Source organism: Onychostruthus taczanowskii, unplaced genomic scaffold, assembly GCF_017590055.1.
Source record: "Onychostruthus taczanowskii isolate IOZ18803 unplaced genomic scaffold, ASM1759005v1 scaffold9, whole genome shotgun sequence".
Taxonomy (NCBI): Eukaryota; Metazoa; Chordata; class Aves; order Passeriformes; family Passeridae; genus Onychostruthus; species Onychostruthus taczanowskii.
The window spans coordinates 9,061,852-9,084,488 of NW_024506993.1; the positions used below are offsets into that span (position 1 = coordinate 9,061,852).

Here is a 22,637-nt window from a genome sequence, read left to right on the forward strand (position 1 = left end):
GCTGTGCTTCCAGGCCAGGGGCAAGGGCTGGCGTGCAGAGAGACTGGAGCTGGGGCTGATCCTGGGTCCATGGCCTCAGGGTGAGATCCAGAGACCCCCCAGGCTCAGGGTGAGATCCAGAGACCCCCCAGCCTCAGGGTGAGATCCAGGGACCCTCAGCCCTGAGGTGACCACAGGAACCCTCATATCCACGGATGGAGCCAGGCACACTCAGTTCCAGGGTGAATCCAGGGACCCCCATAGGACCTTGAGGCACCTCAAGCCTCAGGGTGAGGGCCAGAGGCCTCTAGCCTTGAGGTGAAATCCCAGGACCCTCAGCCCCAAACTGATCCCAGGGGCCTCCAGCCTTGAGGTGAAATCCAGGGACCTTCAGCCCTGGGATGAGACCCAGAGACCCCCATAGGACCCCCAGGCCTCTGAAACCTCAGAGTATGATCTAGGAACTCTGAGTTTGGGGTGACCCCAAGGACCCTCAGGCCTAGATTGACCCCAGGGACCCCCAGCCCTGGGGCGAGAGCCACGGAGTGCCCCAGGGCACCGAGGCCCCTCAGGCCTGTGGGAGGGCAGGCCCAGTGCGTGGCTGCATCCCAGGCCTGTGGAGGGCCTCGGGCCTGCCCTGGGCCTGCAAGGCCGTGTCACCCTGGGCTGTCCCCACCGCCACAGGACACAGGTGATGCTGCCCTGAGTGGGGCTGGTCATCTTCTTCCATCTCCCTCCTCCCTGAAAGGCACTATGGCACCTGCTGGTGGGGAGAGGCCGTGAGGGCCGGGGCCATGGTGCTGTTTGGGGGCTCCCTGCAGGGGTGTCAGCCCTGAGAACAACATGAACTTCAACGTCTGGAACATTAAGGAGATGCTGAGCACACCAACAGCCCTCGGGTGAGCAGGGGTGAGGGGACAGATGGAGAAGGGATGGGGTGTAAAACCAAACATTTGGCAGGGGTGATGACAGGTGAGGTGAAACATCCAGAACTGATCTGTGGCTAATTAGGGAAGTCTAATGGAAATTCATTAGCCTGCCCTGGGATCCTGTTTATGCCCCCAGTCTGCCAGCACTGCCATAGATCCATTGGTGGGAATCTAAAAATCAGCATTGGCTGGAAGCTGGACCCTCGTCCATCCAGGGTGTATTTGGGGAAGCCCTGTGAGCTGTGCTCATCTCATTAGACAAGTCAAGTGTTCCTCTTGCCTGTGCAGAGGGCAGGTAGAACAAATCGTGATGTGCAATATTATTGCACATTATGTAACTCAAAAATTATTCCATATCCTGCGTTTATACACATGGCTTATTTTTTTCCCAGCAGAAGTCAAAGAGTAGCTAGAGAGCTCTGCACATCTACAGTCTACAGTGAAACAACAAATATTCAGATATAAACATCTGGAGGGCAAATATGTAAGACAAGCTGCAATTTGTACTTCACAGCATCCTTCGTATCACATGGCTAAAAAAGGCAGTGGGACTAATCCCCTTTTTGACTCCAGAAAAGCTAATTGATGAATTTGCTACTCTGACCCTCTGTTAGTTAAATAACCCACTTACATAACTAACTTGTTCAAATTCACAGTTTTAGTCATACTGTCTCTTTGGCCAGATGTTGCCAAAATGATGGATGATAATGAAAACATAATAGTAATTTTCTTGCCCATTATAGAAATGCTTGTCATATAGATATTAATTAATTGAATTTTGCACAGATGCAGGGGGCAAAGGGGAGCCAATTCAGAGGGAAATTTATTTATATCTGTCACAGTTTTATCTCTGTAATTGTGCATTGCTTAACTCTCTTGTCTTCTTGGTACCTGCAGATTTATTTTGTTTGTTAGTTTTCAATAAGTTGTTTCTAAGTTTGAAAGCCTGTGACTTTTTTTCCAGTCAGAGACTGAGGAGGAGAAGTTTAGAGAATTTATTAAAAAGACATAATACATATAAAATATATAATTGCATTTTCATATTATATACAAGATATATAAGATATATTTTTAAAATATATAAATAATTCTGTGGAGTTGTGCCATAGGGAAGGAAATGAGTGGAAGAAGTACAGATGCCTGTTTGGAAAGGGATCACTTGAATTTCTTCCTTCTCCAAAGTAGCCTATCACCTACAACATCTTCCCTTTTAACTCATTTATTAATGCAGGAAGAAAATATAGGCAAGATTTTAACACCCACTCCTCAGCATTTTCCACATTTTTTACAAGTGAGTTCAGAAGGGTCAAATAGGGCATAAAATATTACTGGAAATGCAGCTGGGTTTTTAGAGGAGGTAAGAAGGGGGAGAAAATTTTCTGTGGACAATTAACTTTTTCTAAAGGACAGAAAAGTTTCCCACAGGAACATGTGAATTTGTGTGTGTGTATTTGAAATAGAGGGCAAAAGTGTTGATTACTTTTCCCTGGCTTACTTCTATTACTAGAAACCTTTCCCACCACAGCAGGGTATGCTGTTTAATCCCCAGAAAACTCTTTCAGGGAGCTTTAAAATGAAACATAAAATCAGTGTATAATGTAGGCACGGTATGACTCACTCTGTGAGTTCTTTGCAAGTTTGAGTCAGGGTGTTACTTCTGAGAGCAGCTGCCACCAGGTCCCCAGGAAATGCAGCGCTCCAGTGATGCATTACCCTCACAGATACAGCTCTGCACAGCCCAAAAGTGCTCTGGGTTTTATTGTCAGACACACAAGTGCTTCCCTGCAACCCTAACAGCCTGAAAAATAGGGTGTGGGGAACCAGAACCCCTGTTCCACCTGGTTTTATGTATGAATATTGACGTGATAGAGATGCTAGAAATGAAGCAGAGGGAAGATTATCAGGTTGGACAATTAGTATCAGGGTGCCAGTTATTTTAGAGGGTGGAAGGGGACCGCGTGACAGCTATACTGGGAAAGCTTAGGTTCACTTGAAGTGTATTGACAAAGGACACCGTTTTTATGGATTGAAATGCCAGCCTTCATTAGAGAAAGTGCCACGTTAGAGCAGTGCTGCTGCCTGCCCAGCCATGAGGGCTGGCAGAGGGAGGTCACCGAGGATGTGAGAACAGCAGCCACAAAAGCACTGATGCTTCAATCAGCCTTTGATCGACTGGAGAAGCATCACAGGGGTGTGGTGCTGAAAGTACATTCTCAGCCACCATCAATACCTGCCTTGGCCAGGGCGCTCGGGGGAAGAGACACATCTTGCCTTGGCCCTGGACTGAGCACAAGATCCCTGTTCAGGCTGTTTGCTCTTGCAGTGAGAGTGGCAGTAGGGAACTGGAGTCAGTATTTCTGCAGGAGCAGCAGAAGCCAAAAAATTCACTACTGTTAATTGAAAGAAAAAAAGACACTGGAATAGTAATAATAAACCTCATTGAAAATTAAATTAAACTCTACAGCCAAAAGGGTTAAATGCTTGCCTGAGGGAGAAAGATTATTTAGACTTGATTATATAGATTTGAAATTGAAGTTATGAGAAATTTCTTGTATCATGAGAAAAGAAGTAACTTGCTAAATGCATAAAAGCTGCTCACATACTGACTTCCAAAGACATCAGAAGCAGAAAGCCTGCCAGAGAGTGTGTAAGGCCAAGAAATTATGAAAATATTAAAGAGGCATTCTAAACAGCTTCTTGAAGTTAAAGCTGACTTGGGCCACTACTCTGTATGGTTTATTTCTGCTGTTAAGAATAACTTCCAAGTTTAAAAACCTCATTCAATCCATTATCCATGAAATTCCATCCCAAATCACAAGGTCACATATTTTGAAGTTACACTAAGGTTCAAGAATAAGCAGAAAATGAAGAAGACAGCCAGGACAAAGACCAGAAGAGCAGCTGTAAAATTCCAGAGCTTCACAGGAATGAGAAACCAGGGCTGTAAGTGCAGGCTGGAAGATGGCTTCAGGCTAGAAAGGGGAGGTAGCAAAAAAAAAAATCCTTATCTCCAGATACCTAACTTTTAATATGGTTGGGGATGCATTTTGTGGGAGCAAACAGAGCTACTCTGCAGAAATGCCAATCTCCTCTCAAGGAAAAGGCTCTGTTCTAAATGGCAACCAGCTCAGGACAAAGGGTTACATGGATGCCAAGGTAAGGATGTCTGGGTAGGATTGAATCACAGCTGAATGAATGATGAATAACTCATAGAAAGTAAAAATGACCTTGAGAAATTAAAATAAGACCAGAGGGATTTTGAAACTGAAATCTGGAAACTGGAGGCAGTGTTTGAGCTGAATAACTGAGAGGGATTTCATCGTGGTTAATGCATTAGGGCCAGTGCCAGAATGTGTTTGTAGAAATTCCTTTTAGGATGTGGTGCAAGTTATTTGCAGCAAGCAGGCCATGCCATTCCAGAGGACAGGAAGCAGAAGAATAAATTTCTGCTATGATTGTTTCCAGTGAAGAGATGGCAAATGGCTGGAGGCTGCAATAACTGCTGAAACTCCTTGATTTTAACTCGTCCAGCTCCCCTGCCCCCAAAGCCAAGGCTGATTCTTGCTCATTTGCTGAGCACATTGACACATTGGCAGGCAGCTGATACTGAGGATGAGAGCAGAACAGCAGAGCTAGAGAGAGTTCCTACAGATACAGGCTAAAGCCAGGAGGAATGAGGAGCAGGTGAATGGCAGCTCCCAGAATTTATACTGGATGTGTTGTGATTCAGCCTGATCCCTAAATGAGGAGGAGCAGAAAGGGCTGTGAGATTTTCTGGAGGGAAACCAGGAGAAGAGAGACTTTATGTCACTGATCCTACTCAAGACACTGCTACTAGGAGAGAAAGATTTCTTTGGGAAAGAGGCTTTACTGCACTTTGAAGAAATGTGTCAGAAAGGTATAAGTGAGCTTCACCCACAGTGCTTGAGAAGAAGGATGTTGGCAAAGGTTCAGTGGGGATGACAGAACCAGAGAAAATCACTTCTAGCAGCACTGCAGATAAATGTTACATTGCATATTGTAGAAATCTCAGTCTGCTTTTTCAAATGACTCTTAAACCTTGGTGTTGGCACATTAGGACGGATCCAAACAACAGAATACGAATATCAGTTCTTAAAGAAAGATTGATGATGCCTGTGGCAATTTACAGTTAGGAAGTTTTAGTTTGTCAATGTGCCTAGAACATCTAGGAAACTTAAGAAGAGGGTGTTTATTGCATGCCATGTTTGTTTTGAGCTAAGGCAGAGCCTTTGAATGAAAGGTGAATGTTTGCATGTGATTGTGCTAAAACACTTGGAGTGGAAATCAGAAAATTAGAAAAATTAAAGAAGTTCCTGAAAGTTCTAACTCCTCCTATAAAGGGGGAATTTCCACTGACAACAAGGAAACAGAGACTGAGAAGACCCAGCTGACCCCCCAGACATGCAGAACGCTGCGGATTTTTTAGATCACACTCATATCACGAGACGGGGTTGGAGCTGCCAATATTGCAATACCTTGCATTAAGTTAGGTCAGGAAATGAAGTCATCTGACCATCAGTCAGCAGAGGATGATTTACCTTTTTTTGGGGCTGTCAAGAACTTGTTTTACATATCTAAAGTTGGTTTTGCTTCGGATGCATATGCTAATGCCAGTACCAAAGGAATGTTATGCACACCAACACGGGTGATTTGGGGCATGGCTCATGTTAGCAGCAAGCCAGAAGTTCTCCTGAGGTAAACTATTGCACTCCTCACTTAGGAGGGACTGCTAAGTGGAACTGCATACCTGGGATGTTTCCTTGCTGTTTCTGGGAAAGGGTTTATATTTAGGACAGAACATGCATCTCTGCATCTCAGGCTTTCTGAGGGGAATGGTCAGGTGGTCAGAAGAGCTGGAGTTGCCTGATCACGGATCTGATCCCGCATGTGATCGTCGTTGTCTGATCTCTCTGTCAGGGACAGGCCTGGGCCAAGCACGGCCAGGCTGATGGTTTGCCCAGATGGTCTTGTTAGTAAATTAATTGCCAGCAGTGTTAAGCAAGGGATAAAGAAATCCATTGCTCAGGGGAGTGAGTGTATTCAAAAGAGACATCTGTTTCACCTCCCCCTTTAATTTGCAAAAGTGCCATCATTCCTAAACCAACTGCTGAGGTAGTGGACTTAAGACAGAAAAATTGGGCTCCAGGGCAGCCAACAGCTGCCTTTGGTTGTAAGTGCAGAGTAAGCCTGGGAAGTCACTTGGCTCATAAAGTCCTCTCAGCTCAATACTCCTCATAAAATCTTTGTTATAAGAATCTTGTGCTTCAGGTAGTAAATAACATGAAGCATGTTATTTACTGAGAGAATGAGCATATTGTGGGATGTGATATTCACCAATTGCACTGGACACTTTCAAAGGGGGTTTGTCAAGACTGTAAAGCATCTAAATATTATAAAAACCCTTCCTCAAACTAAGAGGGAGCTTTTTTTGGCTGGAAGACAGGAAGATTTAGAAAACTGGTACAGGAAATGTACTACTTACATTGCAGGCAGGGTCTCTGCCTGGGGTCGTGTCAGCCCATGTGCTCATGTCTCCCCCATATACTGCCTGTAGGTTAAGAACTTTTTTTTTTTGCAAGGCTTAGCTGAGATGGAAACAAGAAGCTGTGCAAGTAAAATTGCATTCAGTTTTTTTTCTTAGCAGATCTGGGGTCCAGAGAGGGATTAAGGAAGAAGGTTTGAATTCAGACAGACTTATCAGGCTTTTTGAGAATTCAGAAACCCATACCTCATCTATTTTTGCCTGCAGCTCAATGTACTCAGTGAGCTTAAAGTCAAAAGCATTAATATGATATTGTCAGTGACACTACTATATAATGGAGACTGAGCAGTTCAAGTGTTGCTGCTAAATCCTTTCCCTGTTGTGTCTGTGGTGTTTGGGCTCTTTCCAAAACTGGGGATTAACCAAACACGTCACTGCTAATAAATGTTGGGGTGATCATCTCTTGTTATGCACATGAGTTATTATCCTGTTCCTTCTTCTTTACTTGCATAATTTGATATGGAAGAAAAACCTTGTGTAAATTTTTCATTAATTATTTGCATTTATTTGGGTCTCTAGTTCCCAGCTCCAAAGGCAGCAACACATCTCTCCATCTTGGTAGCTCTAAAAAAGCAAGAACTGAGAATATAAACCTGACATAGCTTTTCTTGTGTTTGGTCCTAACCTAAACACTCTGCTCCAGGATGTGGAGCAATGGAATAGTGAACATTCAAACTGAAAGATGGCAGATTTAGACTGATTATTATGAATGAATTCTTTCCTGTGAGGGTGATGAGGCGCTGGCACCGGTTGCCCAGAGAAGTTGTAGATGCCCTGTCTCTGAAAATGTTCAAGGCCAGAAGGGATAGCACTTTAAATAGTGTGGTACAGTGGAAGGTGTCTCTGCCCATGGCAAGAGGGTTGGAACTAGGTGATCTTTAAGATCCCTTCTAACCCAAATCCTTCTACAATTCTTTGTGAAAAATGAAAGAAGTCTTTTGGATGTACTTTTGCTAACCAAAAACTTGAAGCCAGACTCCAACACAATGAGAAGCAGTGCAGCTGTGCAGGGAAGCCCTTGTCTGGGGGAAGCTGGTCCTGTGCCACAAGCCTAGTCCATAAAGCAGGAAAGGAGTATAAGAATGTTTCTGAAGAGGAGCAGAATCAGAGCAACAGAGCAGAAAATCAAGGGTATCTGGGAAAGATTTATCTGAGTAACGCTCAAGGGAAAGAAGAGCACTTTTGAGTAGCATGTTAATATGTTTGAAATACTTCCAACAATTCATATCAATTCATCCAGCCATATGCTACCTCTATTTATTTGTTGTTCTACTGTGTCAGACTTAAGGCATCTGGAGAATAAATGCCCAAGAAATGTCAACTATAAGTCAGAAAGTTTTATTCTCTCAGAGCTGCCTTCCAGTTGATCAAAGAAACACCGGGGTTACAACAGAAATTGTTATCCAGAGTAGCCCTTCCAGTAGGCCATGTAGGGAATTTTGTTTGGCTTTTTAATTGCTCCAGACTCATTCAGCTCCCTCTCTGCCCCATTTCAGGCCCAATAAGTTTTCCATGAGGAGCAGCACTGCCAGTGACTACTCGAGCCTGAGTGATTCTCAGCTGCTCTTTGGCTCCCAGTTCTGCCCGGAGAATGCGCAGTCGGCAGCAGCACCGCTGGAGCTGGGACAGCAGAACTCCCAGGATGTGAGTCTCACTCAGCCAGCCCTGTGCAGGCACACAGCCACCATTCAAAGTCAATGGAAACTCTGAAATTGGCTGGTAACATTTGCAAGTGTCAGTAACTGCTGAAGTCAAGTTGTCTTCTTCCTACATGCACATCCTTACTGTGACAAGACAAAGTAGCAGCCTGGGCAGATGAATGTGGTATTTATAACAGATTGCTATAAATTATTATTGAGATAGGTATTATTTTCTTCAATCACATTTTTTAAGCTACTAAAATAATATAAAATTATTCTCAAGCTAATGTCTTCAGACCACCTACCTAGCTAAGTTAGAATATTACATCTATTTTCTTTCAAAAAAAATGTATTTCACTTCCTTAGCTTTCCACAAGGATGACAGAGCTACTCAGTGTTTGCTTCCCTGCACTGACAATGACCTTGCTGCACTGTTGTTAAGGTAGATGCTTGGATGATTTTGGATAGGGGTGAAGAGTTTCTATGCTCACAATATTCCTCCTACAGCTCATGGTTTCTGATGTTACCAGCCTCCACTAAAATAGTTCCTGCACAGCTAACAGAGAGAACCAGGTCTGAATAAACACACCTGGAGCAAAGACCAGGGAAGAGCAGTGGTGCCAGCTTGGAGGCCCCAGGCTGTCCTTCAGTTCCAGATGCTATCTGCTGTCCTATGCATTTTGCCTAGGAGCAGTTTTCATCAGACACAAAACAGGAAATTCACTTTTCTCTATTAAAAAACATTACTGGAATTTGCATTTTCCTATGTTTTAAGGAAAAGGCATTTCTGTTTTGGTCACACAGTGTCTGGAGATTTTGTAGAATGAAGCTTTCATACTAATATTAAATTTCTTGTTCTAAAATGTGCATTGAAGCATGTGAAAAACTCATCTACAGTCTGTCGATGTTGCTAGTTGGCAGCAAAATGATGTCATCCACCAGGCAATTCAATAAGTTTTTTTTAGATTCCTGTACAGGGAGATTCTACTGACAACTTGAACTTTTCTGCAATTTCAGGAACAGTGAAATTCATTTATAGTCTCTGTCTTGAACATAGAAGGGAAAAAAACCCTGCACACCTTATAACTGTAGCAAACTGAAAATCCTCAAGATGAGAGAAAAGCCTGTGTCTGGAGGAATTTGGGCTGGGTCTCACTTCCACAGAGAGTTGATCTAACTAGGCACACTAAATGAGGCATAATCTCACAAAATTCTTAATCTCCTCATCCAGTGTAATCTGCCATGTCCAATCACTGTGAAGTCTGTCTGCACTGGATAAACAATGGTTAACATTTAATTAATGTTCTAATTATTTTTGTATTTCAACAATTTTCTTTTGTTTGTGTCACAGAGTGAGCCCAGTATTTTTACCAAATACCAGACAAAACCACAGTTATTTGATGAAGAAACAAGAGAAAAAGGTTCTCTTAATTTTGGTGCAGGAAGAGTGAAAAGTGTCTTGGAAAATTTTGAAGTGAATAAGAACAAAATAAAGGACAAATATGACCGGTATGTAGACATCCATTAGAAATTCTTTTTCTTCTGGTGGTTATCACTCTCTGTAGCTCCTTCTGCCCCCCTTACAAATCATACATGACATAGCTGCATATTTCTCCAAGAAAAGTATTTTCAGGTTTTAAATAATTTCTAATTGGAAAGAGTTGCAAGGTAAGAGAATAGTGTTTATTTGCAATTTATGTAACGCATTCAGCCATAAGCCCCAATGAACAGCAAAACTCTAACTTGAATTTACCTTTGTCTTTATCTAATCAGCATTGTTTCTTTTTTCTGTATTGATTATCTGTGAAAACCCTTATTTCTCAAACTTTTATAGGCTATGTGGAGAGTGATAAAAGGTATTCTGAGGATGGCCTACACATTTGGGGCAGATGAGGGGATTGCCAAACACACTTTTGTGCAGATTGCATCTTTATAAACCTGCACATTTCTCTAGAATTTTATTTCCATGCAAGATTTTTATGTATCCTTTTTTTGGTAACAGACAAGTGTTATTTGCTAATGTAATTTGCATCTGCTCTTTGTCAGATGTCAAGAATTACAGGTACCTATAGGTCCTGAAGGACTTCAAGGAGCAAGCCAGCAATTTGAAACTCAAAAATGAAATATGGCAAACTCCCCAGTGCACCTATAAATAATTCTTAGCACTGTACATTTTGTAATGTAACATCCAAAGTGAAGTGTGTTTTTATTAAAAGCCTTTGATCAAATCTGGCTATGTATCTCTCTTACCTTTTCAATGGGCACTGCATTTCTGATAAGAAAAAATTTTATTCTCAATTGCCTATTAGAGGAAGATTTTTGTAATGAAATGAGAAAATAGTTTTAAATGTTTAGGCATCACTCATAATTATTCTTTATTTTTTCTTTAAATGGATTATGCTTCTTCCTACACTCCAGGCTTGCTCCCAGATGAGAAGCCTGTTTTTAGAAATAACTATATTATCTTTTCAAAGATAAGTGTATAATTTATCAATTTGTATCCCCCTCAAGTTTGACTAAGAAAATTAGTATCTTCCTTTCCATAAGTCTAGAGAGGTTTCTCATAACTAGATTCTACCTGGCCTCTGCATATTTTTGGCTTTTGGTTGTAATTTAAATCACTCAAATGATTGACTTAAAATGACCCGAATCTTCAGAGAGGAAAAGGTTATCACTTTGCTTAGCAACCATCCGTGCGTTTTGGTGTGGCAAGTTAATCATGAATGTAGCCTGGCTCCTGATACACTGGCTCAACTTAAAAGGACAGATAACAGAAACCACAGGCATAATCTCAGGAGAAAAGGATTTGCAGTATTTGTTCTTCCTGGCCTGGCCTTTGTTGATGCTGAAGCTTTTCCCCTGTTTTTCCCACAGTTATTTTAGTCCAAGCACAATACCCGCGTATCGCAGCAACTGGCACGTCACGGCACAGGCTGGGTCCTTCCGGAGCAGATAACACAGTGATCACACCCCAGCAGCTAATGGGCAGCTGGGCAAAGGCCAACTGAAAATCTGAGAGAGAGGCCAAAAATCTCAGGGCAAAAACCCCATAGCTTCGTGTATATGATATATATGAGCATGTGCGAATATGTATTTTTTTCTTACTTTACATTGCAGAATCCATGTTTTCCTTAAACAACTGAGGTGACTTCAAAGGGTTATGCCCCCTGAAGTAATCTTGTTTCTGTGCTAACCTTTCATACTACACTATGCCTTGCAGTGTTTCTTGTCTCATTTTTACAGTGATCTTTTCAATTTTTGTACACTTCAGTAATTTACATTTCTGATTCATACTTGTTGGTTTTTTTCCATTTTAGTGAAGTCCTAAGCTCCTTTATTTTCAGCATCAAAGACAAGCTTCAAGAGGTAAGTTACTTCAAATTCAGAATGCAAAATAATGAGTTAGAAATACTACAGACTATTCAGTGCTCACTGAATACACAGACTATTCAGTATTCACTTTCTCTCCTTTGCTATATCTCTCCTTTTGCTGATATCTAAAATATTACATTGTGTGTCTTAGGCACTCAGATACTTTAAACCAACAACTGTAAGGGGTTTTTTGCATATACCATTGCCTCTGTGGCCTTAGGGTCAAGGTCTTTAGGGACTTGCCTCAGAGCCAGTGGTGGAATTTCTCTGGGTCTCTAGAGCAAAACAAGCTGTAGTGGAAGCTTGCAAATATCAAATATTTTCCCTTCTGCCTGAAGAAAGCAGTCTACTCTCAGGATTAGTCATTGTGAAGGTGAAGGTCTCTCCCCCAACACTTCTATAATTAATTTTATTAGTTACTATTAATCCTGTTTTACAATCAGTATCTCTTTTTGGAAATCTGTTCAGATTTCATGAGCCTTTTGAGCCCTCCCAGATCTTCTGTGGGGTTGCAACCAACAGCTGGACAAATTGTTTGAAGTGACAGATAAACAATCATTTTCAGGCTGTTCCATTTCATGAGTCGCAGTCATTGTTCTGTGGCATCTGGGGATGTGATTTTGCAAACAAAGAAAAGGCAATGTTTTAATTTTCCCATTTACCTTTGTTTTTACAGCTGCCAGTGTTCTTTGAGAAGTTTGAAGAAATGTTTGATTCCAAACTCAAATCCAGCCTAGAAACCCTTTTCAAGACATGTAAGTCCTTCCTGTGTTCCTGTTAACAGCAGAGGGCACAGTCAAACTGCCAAATGTCAGCGTGTTGTCTGGAGGTTGAGGCAAACTGGGCAAGTCATTCTGCTCACAGCTGTTCCCCCTAAGGGAGGAGAGAAAATAAGATTTATCCATGGTATGGACTTGTCAGTTCTTCCATTCCTACTACCTCATTTTTTCCTTTTCTCTGTTCTCTTGTACTTAGGTGTGGCATGGTTAGACACTGTGCTCAAATTGATAAACACACCTCTGTTTTTGTGTTTTGTCTGGAGTATGATCATTTTTAGACTATCTGGAGTACTAATGGAACACACAGTAAAAATAACTTAGATATTTATATCCTGAGTATCCAGTTTCAGTTTTTAGGGCTTTCTCAGATTTTCATATGTTAGTTTGAAGTCTTTTGTTACTCCTCTGTGCTTGAAGTAATTAAGTTTTGGATGTAAACAAAACTAGTCCTGCTCATTTCTTGAATGAGAAGCACATAGTGAAGCACACTATTGCCATGATAAAAGGGTGACCTCCAAAAAAGCTAATAATATAAAATATTTTTGAACAACTCTGTCTCTCAAGTGGCTAATCACAGAAATCTTTACTGAGGGAAAATGCTTCCAGAAATTGTTTCTAATTTAGCTTAGATCTGAGCCTTTGAGAGTACATTAATTTTTAATGCTTGTGTGATGCTTTGTCAACACTCTATCAGGACTGCTCAGAGCTTGCTCTGCTCTGTGCAAGAGCAAGAGGCCATTTTCAACATACACAAGAAATGTGAAGTAAGTTGTATCTTGTGAGGTGAAGGCAGCAGACCTGCACAAAAGCACTGTGGTATTCACTGTGTGGAAAAATGTGGCTTCCACAAAGCACATCTCAACAGATAGCTTTTAAATCAACAGAGCCCTCTTGAGCAAAAAGAGTGGAGTCTGATTCATTATGCTGGAGGCCATGACAGGCTGTACATTTGAAATACCAGCCTCATTGTTCTAAGAACATTCCCTTGCTGTGCTCGGCAAGTGCTCTTGGTGGGACCCTAATGTAAACAAAAATCTGTCTGCTTTGGCCAGCACAGCAAATTCTCTCTTACACATTTTCCCATCTCCTAATTACTTCAGTGTCTCAACTTGTCCACTCTGCAGCACGGCTTTGCCTAATTTCGCATACCTCGTGAACAGAAATTGTTGTCATGGCACTGAAAATCAAATCTATTGTTCATGGCTCCCCCTCTTCATTCCATACCATTTACTCAGTTGTCCTGTTTTGTCTCCATATCCATTTCCAATGAATGTGCCTTGAATGAAATGAAAAACCTCCCAGAGGTGCTGGCTGCTAGATTTTCAAAGCAATTGAAAAGAAAAATTGGCACTTTCTGTAATGCATCATGCTGCAGAATGCTGAATATATAATGAAAATCATCACATGCTGCACAATGTTGTTCTTTTTATATTTCTGGGAGGTTCATCTGTCACTGGTTAATTACAGATAAAAACTGTCATTTGACTGATATCACAGTGATGGATAATTAAGTTCCCACTAAATATATACCTACGCTAGTGCCTTGAAAAGAGGCAGATCCCTTGAAAAACTGGTATAAAATTCCAAAACTCAGGTGAAAGAGCTAAATTCAGAGCTAATAAAGTTCTGAATGCCAGTGAGTGATGAGACAGTACCTTGGGATGTGGGTGACACGACAAAGACGTGTTAAATCAGTGGCAGTGGAGGATTTCACAGGTAGGAGAGGAACACAGAAGATGAAGAGAACTAGCGCACCAGAACATTCCAAAAGCTCTGAAAAGCAAAGGAAGGTGGAACTTGAAATCAAGTCTGTCTTCATTAAAAGCTTATAAGGAGTATCACAGGTTGCATTTTTAGCAGTGGGTAGCAAGCACATTTGGCATAGTCTGCATAGCCACCAGGCAAGAGCAAAACAGAAAATATTTTTCAAAATGTATTTCCAAAGCATTTCCAAGTGCTGTTGGGCTGGCATGGTCTGTGCAGGAATATTTTTTAAAATGTTCTGTTTTGAATGTTTGCCCATATGTGCTTGCACACAGTGGGTGGAGCTGTGTCTGGCCCTGGAGATGATACAAGGTTGGGCTGAGCAGCTTCCACAGAGGCACAGGTGCTCTGTGCCTTGCTCACATCTCGGTGTGCAGTGCACAGGGATGTAAAGAGGCAGACAGACCCTGTGGCCTCAGTTCTTCCACCTTATACACACACAGTTTCTCTGGTTGACTTGCTCACTCGTTATTTTCTCTTCCCTTCTGGTTTCTACTCCTGTAGCTTGTTGCTTTTCATATTTTTCACATTTTAATTTTCATTAATTTTCACCCACACTTCTATCAAAGGCTTCAATTTTTTATACAACTGTCAGTATTCACCACTCAGCCCTCTCTGTGCTGCTTTGCTGTTCTGGTATCTGGTAGTTCCAGCTGTGACAGCTCAGAACAGCCGAATCCTCCACAACACCTTGTACCAGTGCCCATGAGCAGCATCCTCCCAGCCTGCATGCCAAAGGCAATCCTCTGACATGATGCCATCAAGGGTGACAAAGTAATGTGCAATATGTCACTTGCAGAGGTATGAGGTGATGCAGCTCTCTGACAAGGTGCAGGGCCCACTGAGCAGTTTTCAAACATGACTTGCTTCCAGCCTCCCCAGGCCCAGCAGCTGCTGGCAAAGTTTCCAGGGAACATGACAGTGTTTAAAATGGTGAGATTTGAGCTTGTTTACCTTGAACAGTATGGTCCTGACTGGGACACCCAATTCAGACTCCCTTATGTCCTGTATGGATTGAAAAGTCAAAGAGTTTGAAACTCATTTAAAAAAATTTTCTACCTTTTTTCCACATAGACGGTAATTTTTCCGTGTAGCCATGCAGCGAGTTACAAAGCTGTTGAGGGACTTAACCTGACTCCAAAACACCTCAGTATGGATGGTGACAGGAAGTGTGGATGTTCCAGTAGATATTGGAACCCCTCATTGTCACAATTCAGGACTTGGAGCAGTGTGAGAGGTGAGATCAGGGGCAGCTCATCCCACAGTCCCCTGATGCAGGTGTTATCTGATGTCTTGTGGAACAGGACCCAGGCTAAGCCAGCACAAACCTGCCAGCTGACTGCTTGGAGTATATCTGAGCAGGATGCAGCCATATCAGCCCAACTGTCTCACCCTCTGGCACAGCTCCATGGCTGCCCAGGGAGAACATGCAGCGTTCTGATGAGCTCCAGAGCTGTCTTCCCTGCCTGTGTCTCACCAGGTTTATAGCACCTCCAATTTCCCTTACTGAATCTGGGCACGGGGGAACCAACCTTCCAAAGTGTTATTTAAAGTGTCTGTGCTGTCAGTGCCAGTCTCAGGATGAGCTGCATAGATGATGATAGAGAGACATCAGAAGCAGTTGCTGTTTAATATTCCCAGGCTGGGAGGCTGGTGCTCCCTCCCTTGACTGCTCAGGCTGTAGTTTTCAGCTGCTGGGAGTGCAGCTGCACCCGGGTGCAGTCTGATTTGCAGGAACTCTCTGCAGCACAGGGTGGCAGCCCTACCCCGAGGTCCTTCAGCCTTTTATCTCATGCCAGATTTCATATTCCAAATGTTATTATTGTAAACAGCAGCATCCGAACACAAGGGTACAGCAAATCAAAACACAGTGATGTTTCAGATTGTAAAAAGCTGCTTTGTTTAAATTACCTCAAGAGAGGCACAAGTCTGTGCATAAGTCACCCATTAACTGAGTAAAGATTTCCTGTCTGTGATCAAGTTATTAAATAACTATCTGCTGCAGGGTTTATTTGAAGAAAACCTCTGAAGCAGCCCTTCTTGATCATATTCAAATAAAAGAGACTTAACAGGGTCCTTGATCTGATCTAATTTGGCCGTCTCAAGGCCTATTTTTTGGGTAAGCCTTTATTAACACTTATTTTTACCTTGTTTATTAGTGTTTGACAAGTCTGAACACTTCTCTGGGTATGGAAGCAGGGAGGGAAGGAGAGTGCCCCTCCTCTGTACTGAGGGTTTTTTCTGCAGAATACTCCTACACGGATAAACGAAACACTTTCAAAAGGCTGGCTGCTGGTTGCTTGCCGGCAGCACGCTGTGCTGAGTCAAATGTATGTGCAGATCACAAGCCCAGTGGATGCAGGACTATTTTTAGACTGAGGATACTATGTTGAAGAAGAATAGATAGATTAGGGAAATCAGAAAGTTTTAAAAATAATTCTGAGCTAAAATTAAGCACATGGGGAAGAGCAGCAAGATAAGGTAAGCTTGCAGATGCTGCCCTTCCTGTATCTTCACGATGTAGACATGGAAGGTGATAAAGTGACATGAAAGGAGTTTCTTCCTTTAGTCACTGCTGCTTTCCCTCTCTTTGTAGGTTGGCAGGCTCCCCAAAAACCTGCTCTCAGATTGCAGGTAGCCTTTGTTTCTAACCAGGGAGATGAAACGTCTTAAAGGCCCACTCAAACATTCACTCCCCCGTTACAAACCCATTCTACAAATTATAGATTTCCAGGTTTCTAAAACAGTCTAAATCTGTCAGAGAAAAACACTACAAGATTAAAAACAGCAAGAAAATTGTCTGCAACAGCATATTGTTTGAAATACGTGCAGATAATCCTCAGAAATCAGCCAAGCTCCTACAGAGAACAAGGCAAAGCCATGTGGTGATGTGCATCCTGAAATAATGGAGAAATTCCCCTCGAGCTCAAGTCTGGGAGGTGGTTTTAATTCCATGTGTGTGAGGACGATGCATGAATAAGGCAATTGCGGGGTTCTCTCTCCCAAATGACAGCTGTGTGCACTGTGCCCAAGCAGGGCTCCTTTGGAGGAGGCAAAGTTAAACACCCAGCTGGGCACAGGGGATTCCTGGTGCCAGGAGGTGCCATTCCCTGTGCCCACCCCTGAGCAGCACCTCCAGCGCTGCGCCGCCCCGCGCCTCTGCTTTTCGTGGCTGAATGAGACAAACACTTTCAATCTCCTTTCATAAGAGGAGATTACCACGTAAGCACTTAATTAACTTGTAGCTTTTCTCTGCCCATGTCTAGTTCAGCCTCTTTATTTCCTTGCACATGGACAGCTGGGAAGGTGTGTGGGCTTCCAGACATGCTGGGGTGCACAGCAGTTCTGTCAGCCAGAGCTGGTGCCCTGCACACACCCCACTGCCCTGCCTCGCCTGTAGCCTCTGGTGCTGGCATTTGCATCCTTGTGTCACTTGCTAATTAAGTGAATGCCCTTTGGCTTTTGCACCCAGGTGACTACAGCAGATTTTAAGCCTGCTTGGCTCATGAGAAGGCCTTGATGAGCACCTGTCAGAGCTGCCTTGTCCCCTCATGCCACTCAGCTCAAGAGATGATGCTTTCCCTTTAGCTGAGGCTTATTTTTTAAGTTTCCCCTTATTTTTTCTCAATTTTCTTTCTATTACATGACAACTTCCAGTGAAAAGCTTTGTTTGAATCTACAGAAAGGTCACTGTGTTGTTTCTTACAAAGAAATCACCTGCATTGTCTTAGAGCATTAAATCACAATCCACCTTTTATAAAATCTTATTCTTATTCTATTTCCCTTCATATCTTTGAGTACTTTTCTCCTCAAAGTCTGTTCTAAAACCTTGTGCCATATAAGAACAAATTACTAAGCCTATAATTGCTCAGATTTTTTTTTTCTTTCTTCCTTCCCAAAATTTTAAAACATCCCTGTTTATTCACAGAAGCAAAACCTGTACAATCACTTTCTGCCTGCCGCTCCCTAATAGTTTTTAGCTCTTTAACCAATTCCATCTACAGTTTGACAGAAGGCCACAGCTCACTGAGATAATTAAGTCCCTGGAAGCTTAATGAAAAGAGCTGAGCAGGAGGAGAAGGGATCCCCAGTGCCCTGCAGCTCTGCAGCCTTTGAGCACAGCACTGTGGGGCAAGAGGTGCTCAGCGAGGAGCTGAGATAAACACTGGTGAGCAGGAACAGCTTCAGATGGGCTCCTCTGACACCAAAGTCAATCAAACACCTTGGATCTGTATCAAAAGAAGATTCATTAACTGCAGAGTTCTTGTAGCAGCTTGTTGCAATGAAGGCTTTATTCTGATTTTTCTCAGGTATGCAGTGCTCCAGCACTCCAGGGTTTCAGTTATCCTGGCCCATTGGTTTGGCAGTGCTTTGCCTTAGCAAGAGTGCTTTGGATCCTGTTTTATGCTAACCAGCCAACATTCCACACCATCTGTACACACCTTCCTGCACCCTTCACAGGAAAGACCAGACATGTTTAGCTCTTTCTCTCTGCTCTTTCTTAGCTCTTTTCCTCTGTCCTAATTTACAATTTTAAAGTACACTTCCACAAGATTGCTAAATATTTTCCATCTCCACACACAATGCAAGCTTTGTTCCCATTCCATAGTGTATTAGGCACAGCAGTGGTTCCTATAAGAGTAATTGAAGCTGTATGGGGAGTTATATTCATATCCAATCATATAACACAAATCCCTGGGGTTTTATCAGTTTTTCAACAAGACTGACTGAAGCTAGGAGCAAGTTGGTCCAATTTAAAACCCGCCCAGGGAGCCTGTGCCTCCACAGGACTCTGCTGTGGCCCCCACTACCAAGTGCTGGGCACAGCTGCCTGGTTCAGGTGGTGTCTGACCCCATCTCTTCTCATGACCAGCAAATGGAAATTCCAATTCTTTGCACACTCCTTCATAATTTCCCTCTATTCCTTATAACAGTTTTCCTTCGGTTTTCAGCCTCCTGTGCATTTTTGACACAGTTTATCTGGTTGCACTTCTTAGCCATTACCCTCTTTCATCCTGTTCAAGCCCCATTTACCATCACCTGGTTGCATGAGAGTGTTGTTTATACAGGGGTGGATCAGCTATACTGGGGTTCCCCTGCCTTGGCTATGCCTGTTGTGCACCTGGCAGACAACCAGGCCTCAGCCTTCCCTGCATTCAGCCTACCAAATTCTGCAGCTTTGCACAGCCTCTCTACTCCAGCTGCCACATTAACAGAGAGCAGTAAATGAGGTTTGGCCTGTGTGCAGCATCTTATAAATGTCAAGTGACTTGCATTAAAAATCCACCCCACTGTTCATTGCTCGGGGTTTGGGAGATCACAGCAGGAGAATCATGTGGTGATTCATGCCAAGCCATGCAGGAAGTAGCAATAGTACTGATAGTACTTTATTCATATTTACAAATGAAAGACCAAATGTGGTTTTTATTGATTTCCCCATTTAGTGGAAGATGCTCTTCAAAGTCACTGCAGCCTGGTGCTGAAAGCTTTGACAGAAAAAAGCCAAATGGAGCAGGCACTGCTGGAGATGGAGAGGAGACTTGCAGCCGTAAGTGAAGAAATTAATCTTTTATTCTGAATCCTCATTCTGAATTTCTCCTGCTTCTGCAAAATAATGACTGAATATTAAATTGCCTTCAAATGATGGATTATAAAGCAGACTGCTCCTGTTATAATGAAAGGGAAAGACATATTAAAAAGCTAATTCTAGGCCAGATACTGACAGAGGCTTACCCAAGCAGTGGCTAGCAGTGCTGTAAGCTCTGATGAAGCCCTGGTTGGTAAGAGAAGAAGCCAACAGTGCCTTGTTGTGGCAGGATGTGATGGAGCACTCACTGCTTCCTCACCTGACACATGCCTTTGCTGGAGACATGATGCAGTGCACGCCTGTGAGGTGCCTGTGAGGTGCCTGCAGCACCTTGTCCCTTCAGCCAGGTGTGTCACAGGGAGAGGAAAAAAGATATGAAAAGAAAACAAGTGGATTTGAGTAACACAAGAATGAAATATCAGAGACCTTCTGATCAGGGCTGACCTCCAAAGGCCCTGCTGCAGGAATTGATTTTGGCAAGGATGTGTCATACCAGCACATGAGAAGGCAGTGCTCCTAGGAGAGGGGGCACACAGTGGGTTAGGGGGATGCTCCAGTCCCAAACCTCTCACCTTTGTGGGACAGTTTGAGGATATCTATTACACAAGAAGGTACAAATTGCTAATATTTGGGTCAATACCAAACTGACACATGGTACCTAAAACTTCCTTACTATTGTGCCTTTTTGTATGTTTTTTTACTGCTTCTTCTCTGCTTTCTACTTCCCCAGAAGGATGTGGAGATTTTGGATATGAAATCCAGTCTGCAGCTGCTGCAGGAGAGTCTGCAGTCACTGCCAGCCCAGCTGAATGACCAGCTCCTGAAAGTGTGTAAAGAACTTGGCTTCCAGAAGCCGTGTAATACCTCAGCTGAACAGCACACGCTTTTGTCTAGTGCCAGCCTGCCCCCTCACACGACAGATAAATCTCTCCAGACTTCCCCTGGGCTGTGCCAGCACTGTGTCCTGAGTGATGAGCACCTGCACAGGCCATGCTGCCCAGGCAGGGGAGTTTGCAGCTGTTCAGGCTGGTCTCATTTCCCCTGTGTGACAGTGGGGCAGCAACACGGAGACTCCCCTGGAAGGAACCAGGTCACTGGATATGGCACATCTAAGGGTGACCTAAACCCAGCCTCAGGAGACAAAGCCAGCCCCATTGCTACAGCAGCCTGTGGCAGAGCAAACACCTTTTTGCAGGAGGTGAAATGCAGCTTGGAGACACAGAGCTGTGCTGCCCATCCTTGCATGTGCTGGGCTGGCAGACACCTTTTGGGGAGTAGTCAGAAGAAACACTGTCCTGTACCACTGGAAGGGCCTCTACCAACCCCACTGAGGAAGGCATTCAGGAGAAGCACTCGAGGGTTTAAACCCCTGACACCATCACAGCAGCAGCAGCCTCAAGTTTGCCACCATTCTACACAGAAAGCTACACCTGGGCAAAGACACAGTAACTGGTCCACAGACCATGAGGTGGAGAAGGCAGCTGTGGGGAACAAAACAAAACAGAGTCCAGGAAGGATGTCCTGGAAAAAAGCAATAAGGAGAAAGACAACATACTCCACTAAGGGGAAAGGTGAACTCTCTGGATGTGCTGACAGTGGGCTGAAGCAGAGGAAGGCAAATGGGATTATTGACTTGGAAAGCTCCAGAAAAAATTCCCTTCACAGCTACTTGGTTGATCTCAATTCAGAAAACTCTGACCTGGTTTTTGCAGCTCCCCATCAGCAGATCCTCAGCAGTGCACAGATGGAGCTTAAAAAGAATTTCCCACCAGTGCCACACTCTGATAAAAGCCTGCAACAACTTGCAAGCAGAAGAAAGAGAAGTCTTGAAATTAAAAAAACAATGAATGTTTCCAGTGTAAAAAGGTATCTCTTGGATTCCTCTCCCGAGGAGGATGTACTTTCCCTGTGTAGCACAACAGGTGTAAAGCAAATGAGCTGCTTCAACCTCCAAAGCCCCTCAAGCTCCAAGAAGCCACATCCTGTCAATCCACTGGCTCAGCAGAAAACAGCCTGTTGCTCTTTACTGTTAGATTGTGATTCTTCTGATTGAAGGGGTTTTTTCATGCTCAGAGCCCTTAGAGCAGGATGACCATTTCAGTTGCAGTTTTTTCCTCCAGGTGTGTTACCTGCGTAGTCAGAGGCAAGACTCAGGCCTGGATACCTGAAAGTGCTATTGCCCAGTGGGAGATATTGTAAGGGGTCTAAGCAGGGCTCTCCCCTGGCTTGGAAAGCTGAAGGGATCTGTATTGCTTTACTTCCCCACTCCCAGCAGAAATGCCATGGGCTTGATTTACCACAGCACTTACACAGCAGTGAAGTACCTGACATGCCCAGGGAGGAGAGGGCTGGCAGAGCAGACTGTCAGCTCAGGCAGATTTGGCACTGAGATCTACAGGAAACTCCTCAGCTAGACTGATACAATGCTATCTCTGTGGCCCGAGGCCTCACTCTGTTCCTCACTCATGGTATCTCTGTTGGTTTGTTATGTAAAAGTTCAGGTTTTTAGTAGAGTAGTATTGTTCTGGTTGATTTTCAGTCAGGTTCAGATTTGTTTCAGTTGTTGTTTGTGAACTTTGGGCAGGGAGAGGTTTAACTGAGTAAAACCAAACTGCAGCATCTCAGGTTCATCCAGTACTGTATCTCTTCTCCTTACAGGCTGAAATTCCGCAGTTTCAGACATTCCAGGAAGTTATTTTGTTTCTACTTTATTTGTCTTTTGTATCTCTTGGCTGATTAAGGAATTCTCCAACATACTCTTTTCAAGGGCAGTGGTTCTCAGAAAGCAAAGATACAACAGGCAGATCCAGCAGATGAGATGTCTGGACAGTCCCAATTCCCACAGAGCAACTCTCTTCAGGGTACCCAGCTGTGACTGTGGGCAGCTCCCACTGCTTCAGGCATTGGTGTCGTGTTTGATTTTTTGATCTGAAATGTTACCAGCAAAAAACATTTTGATGGTGAAAAAACCAGATTGCCACAAATTCAAATTATCCAGCTTTGCTATCCCAAGGGAAATGGCTG

General features: G+C 43.4%; 1 protein-coding gene across 1 annotated transcript; it reads left to right on the plus strand.

Annotated features, from left to right (window-relative positions):
• Positions 1–822: 822 nt before the first annotated feature.
• Positions 823–22,637, plus strand: IHO1 (interactor of HORMAD1 1). Its single transcript, XM_041425935.1, has 8 exons — positions 823–878; positions 7,968–8,115; positions 9,463–9,620; positions 11,429–11,477; positions 12,160–12,238; positions 19,471–19,574; positions 20,344–20,778; positions 20,812–22,637. Exons 1-8 carry the CDS (start codon positions 823–825, stop codon positions 21,664–21,666), a joined length of 1,884 nt encoding a protein of 627 aa, XP_041281869.1. The 3' UTR covers positions 21,667–22,637.

What these genes read in the sequence shown, in the direction of transcription:
- IHO1 (XM_041425935.1), top strand. Translation starts at nt 823, where the DNA reads ATGAACTTCAACGTCTGGAACATTAAGGAGATGCTGAGCACACCAACA. An exon ending in GACAGCAGAACTCCCAGGAT is followed by an intron (nt 8,116 to 9,462) that starts GTGAGTCTCACT and finishes TTTGTGTCACAG; the next exon opens with AGTGAGCCCAGTATTTTTAC. An exon ending in AGAAACCCTTTTCAAGACAT is followed by an intron (nt 12,239 to 19,470) that starts GTAAGTCCTTCC and finishes TTCCCCATTTAG; the next exon opens with TGGAAGATGCTCTTCAAAGT.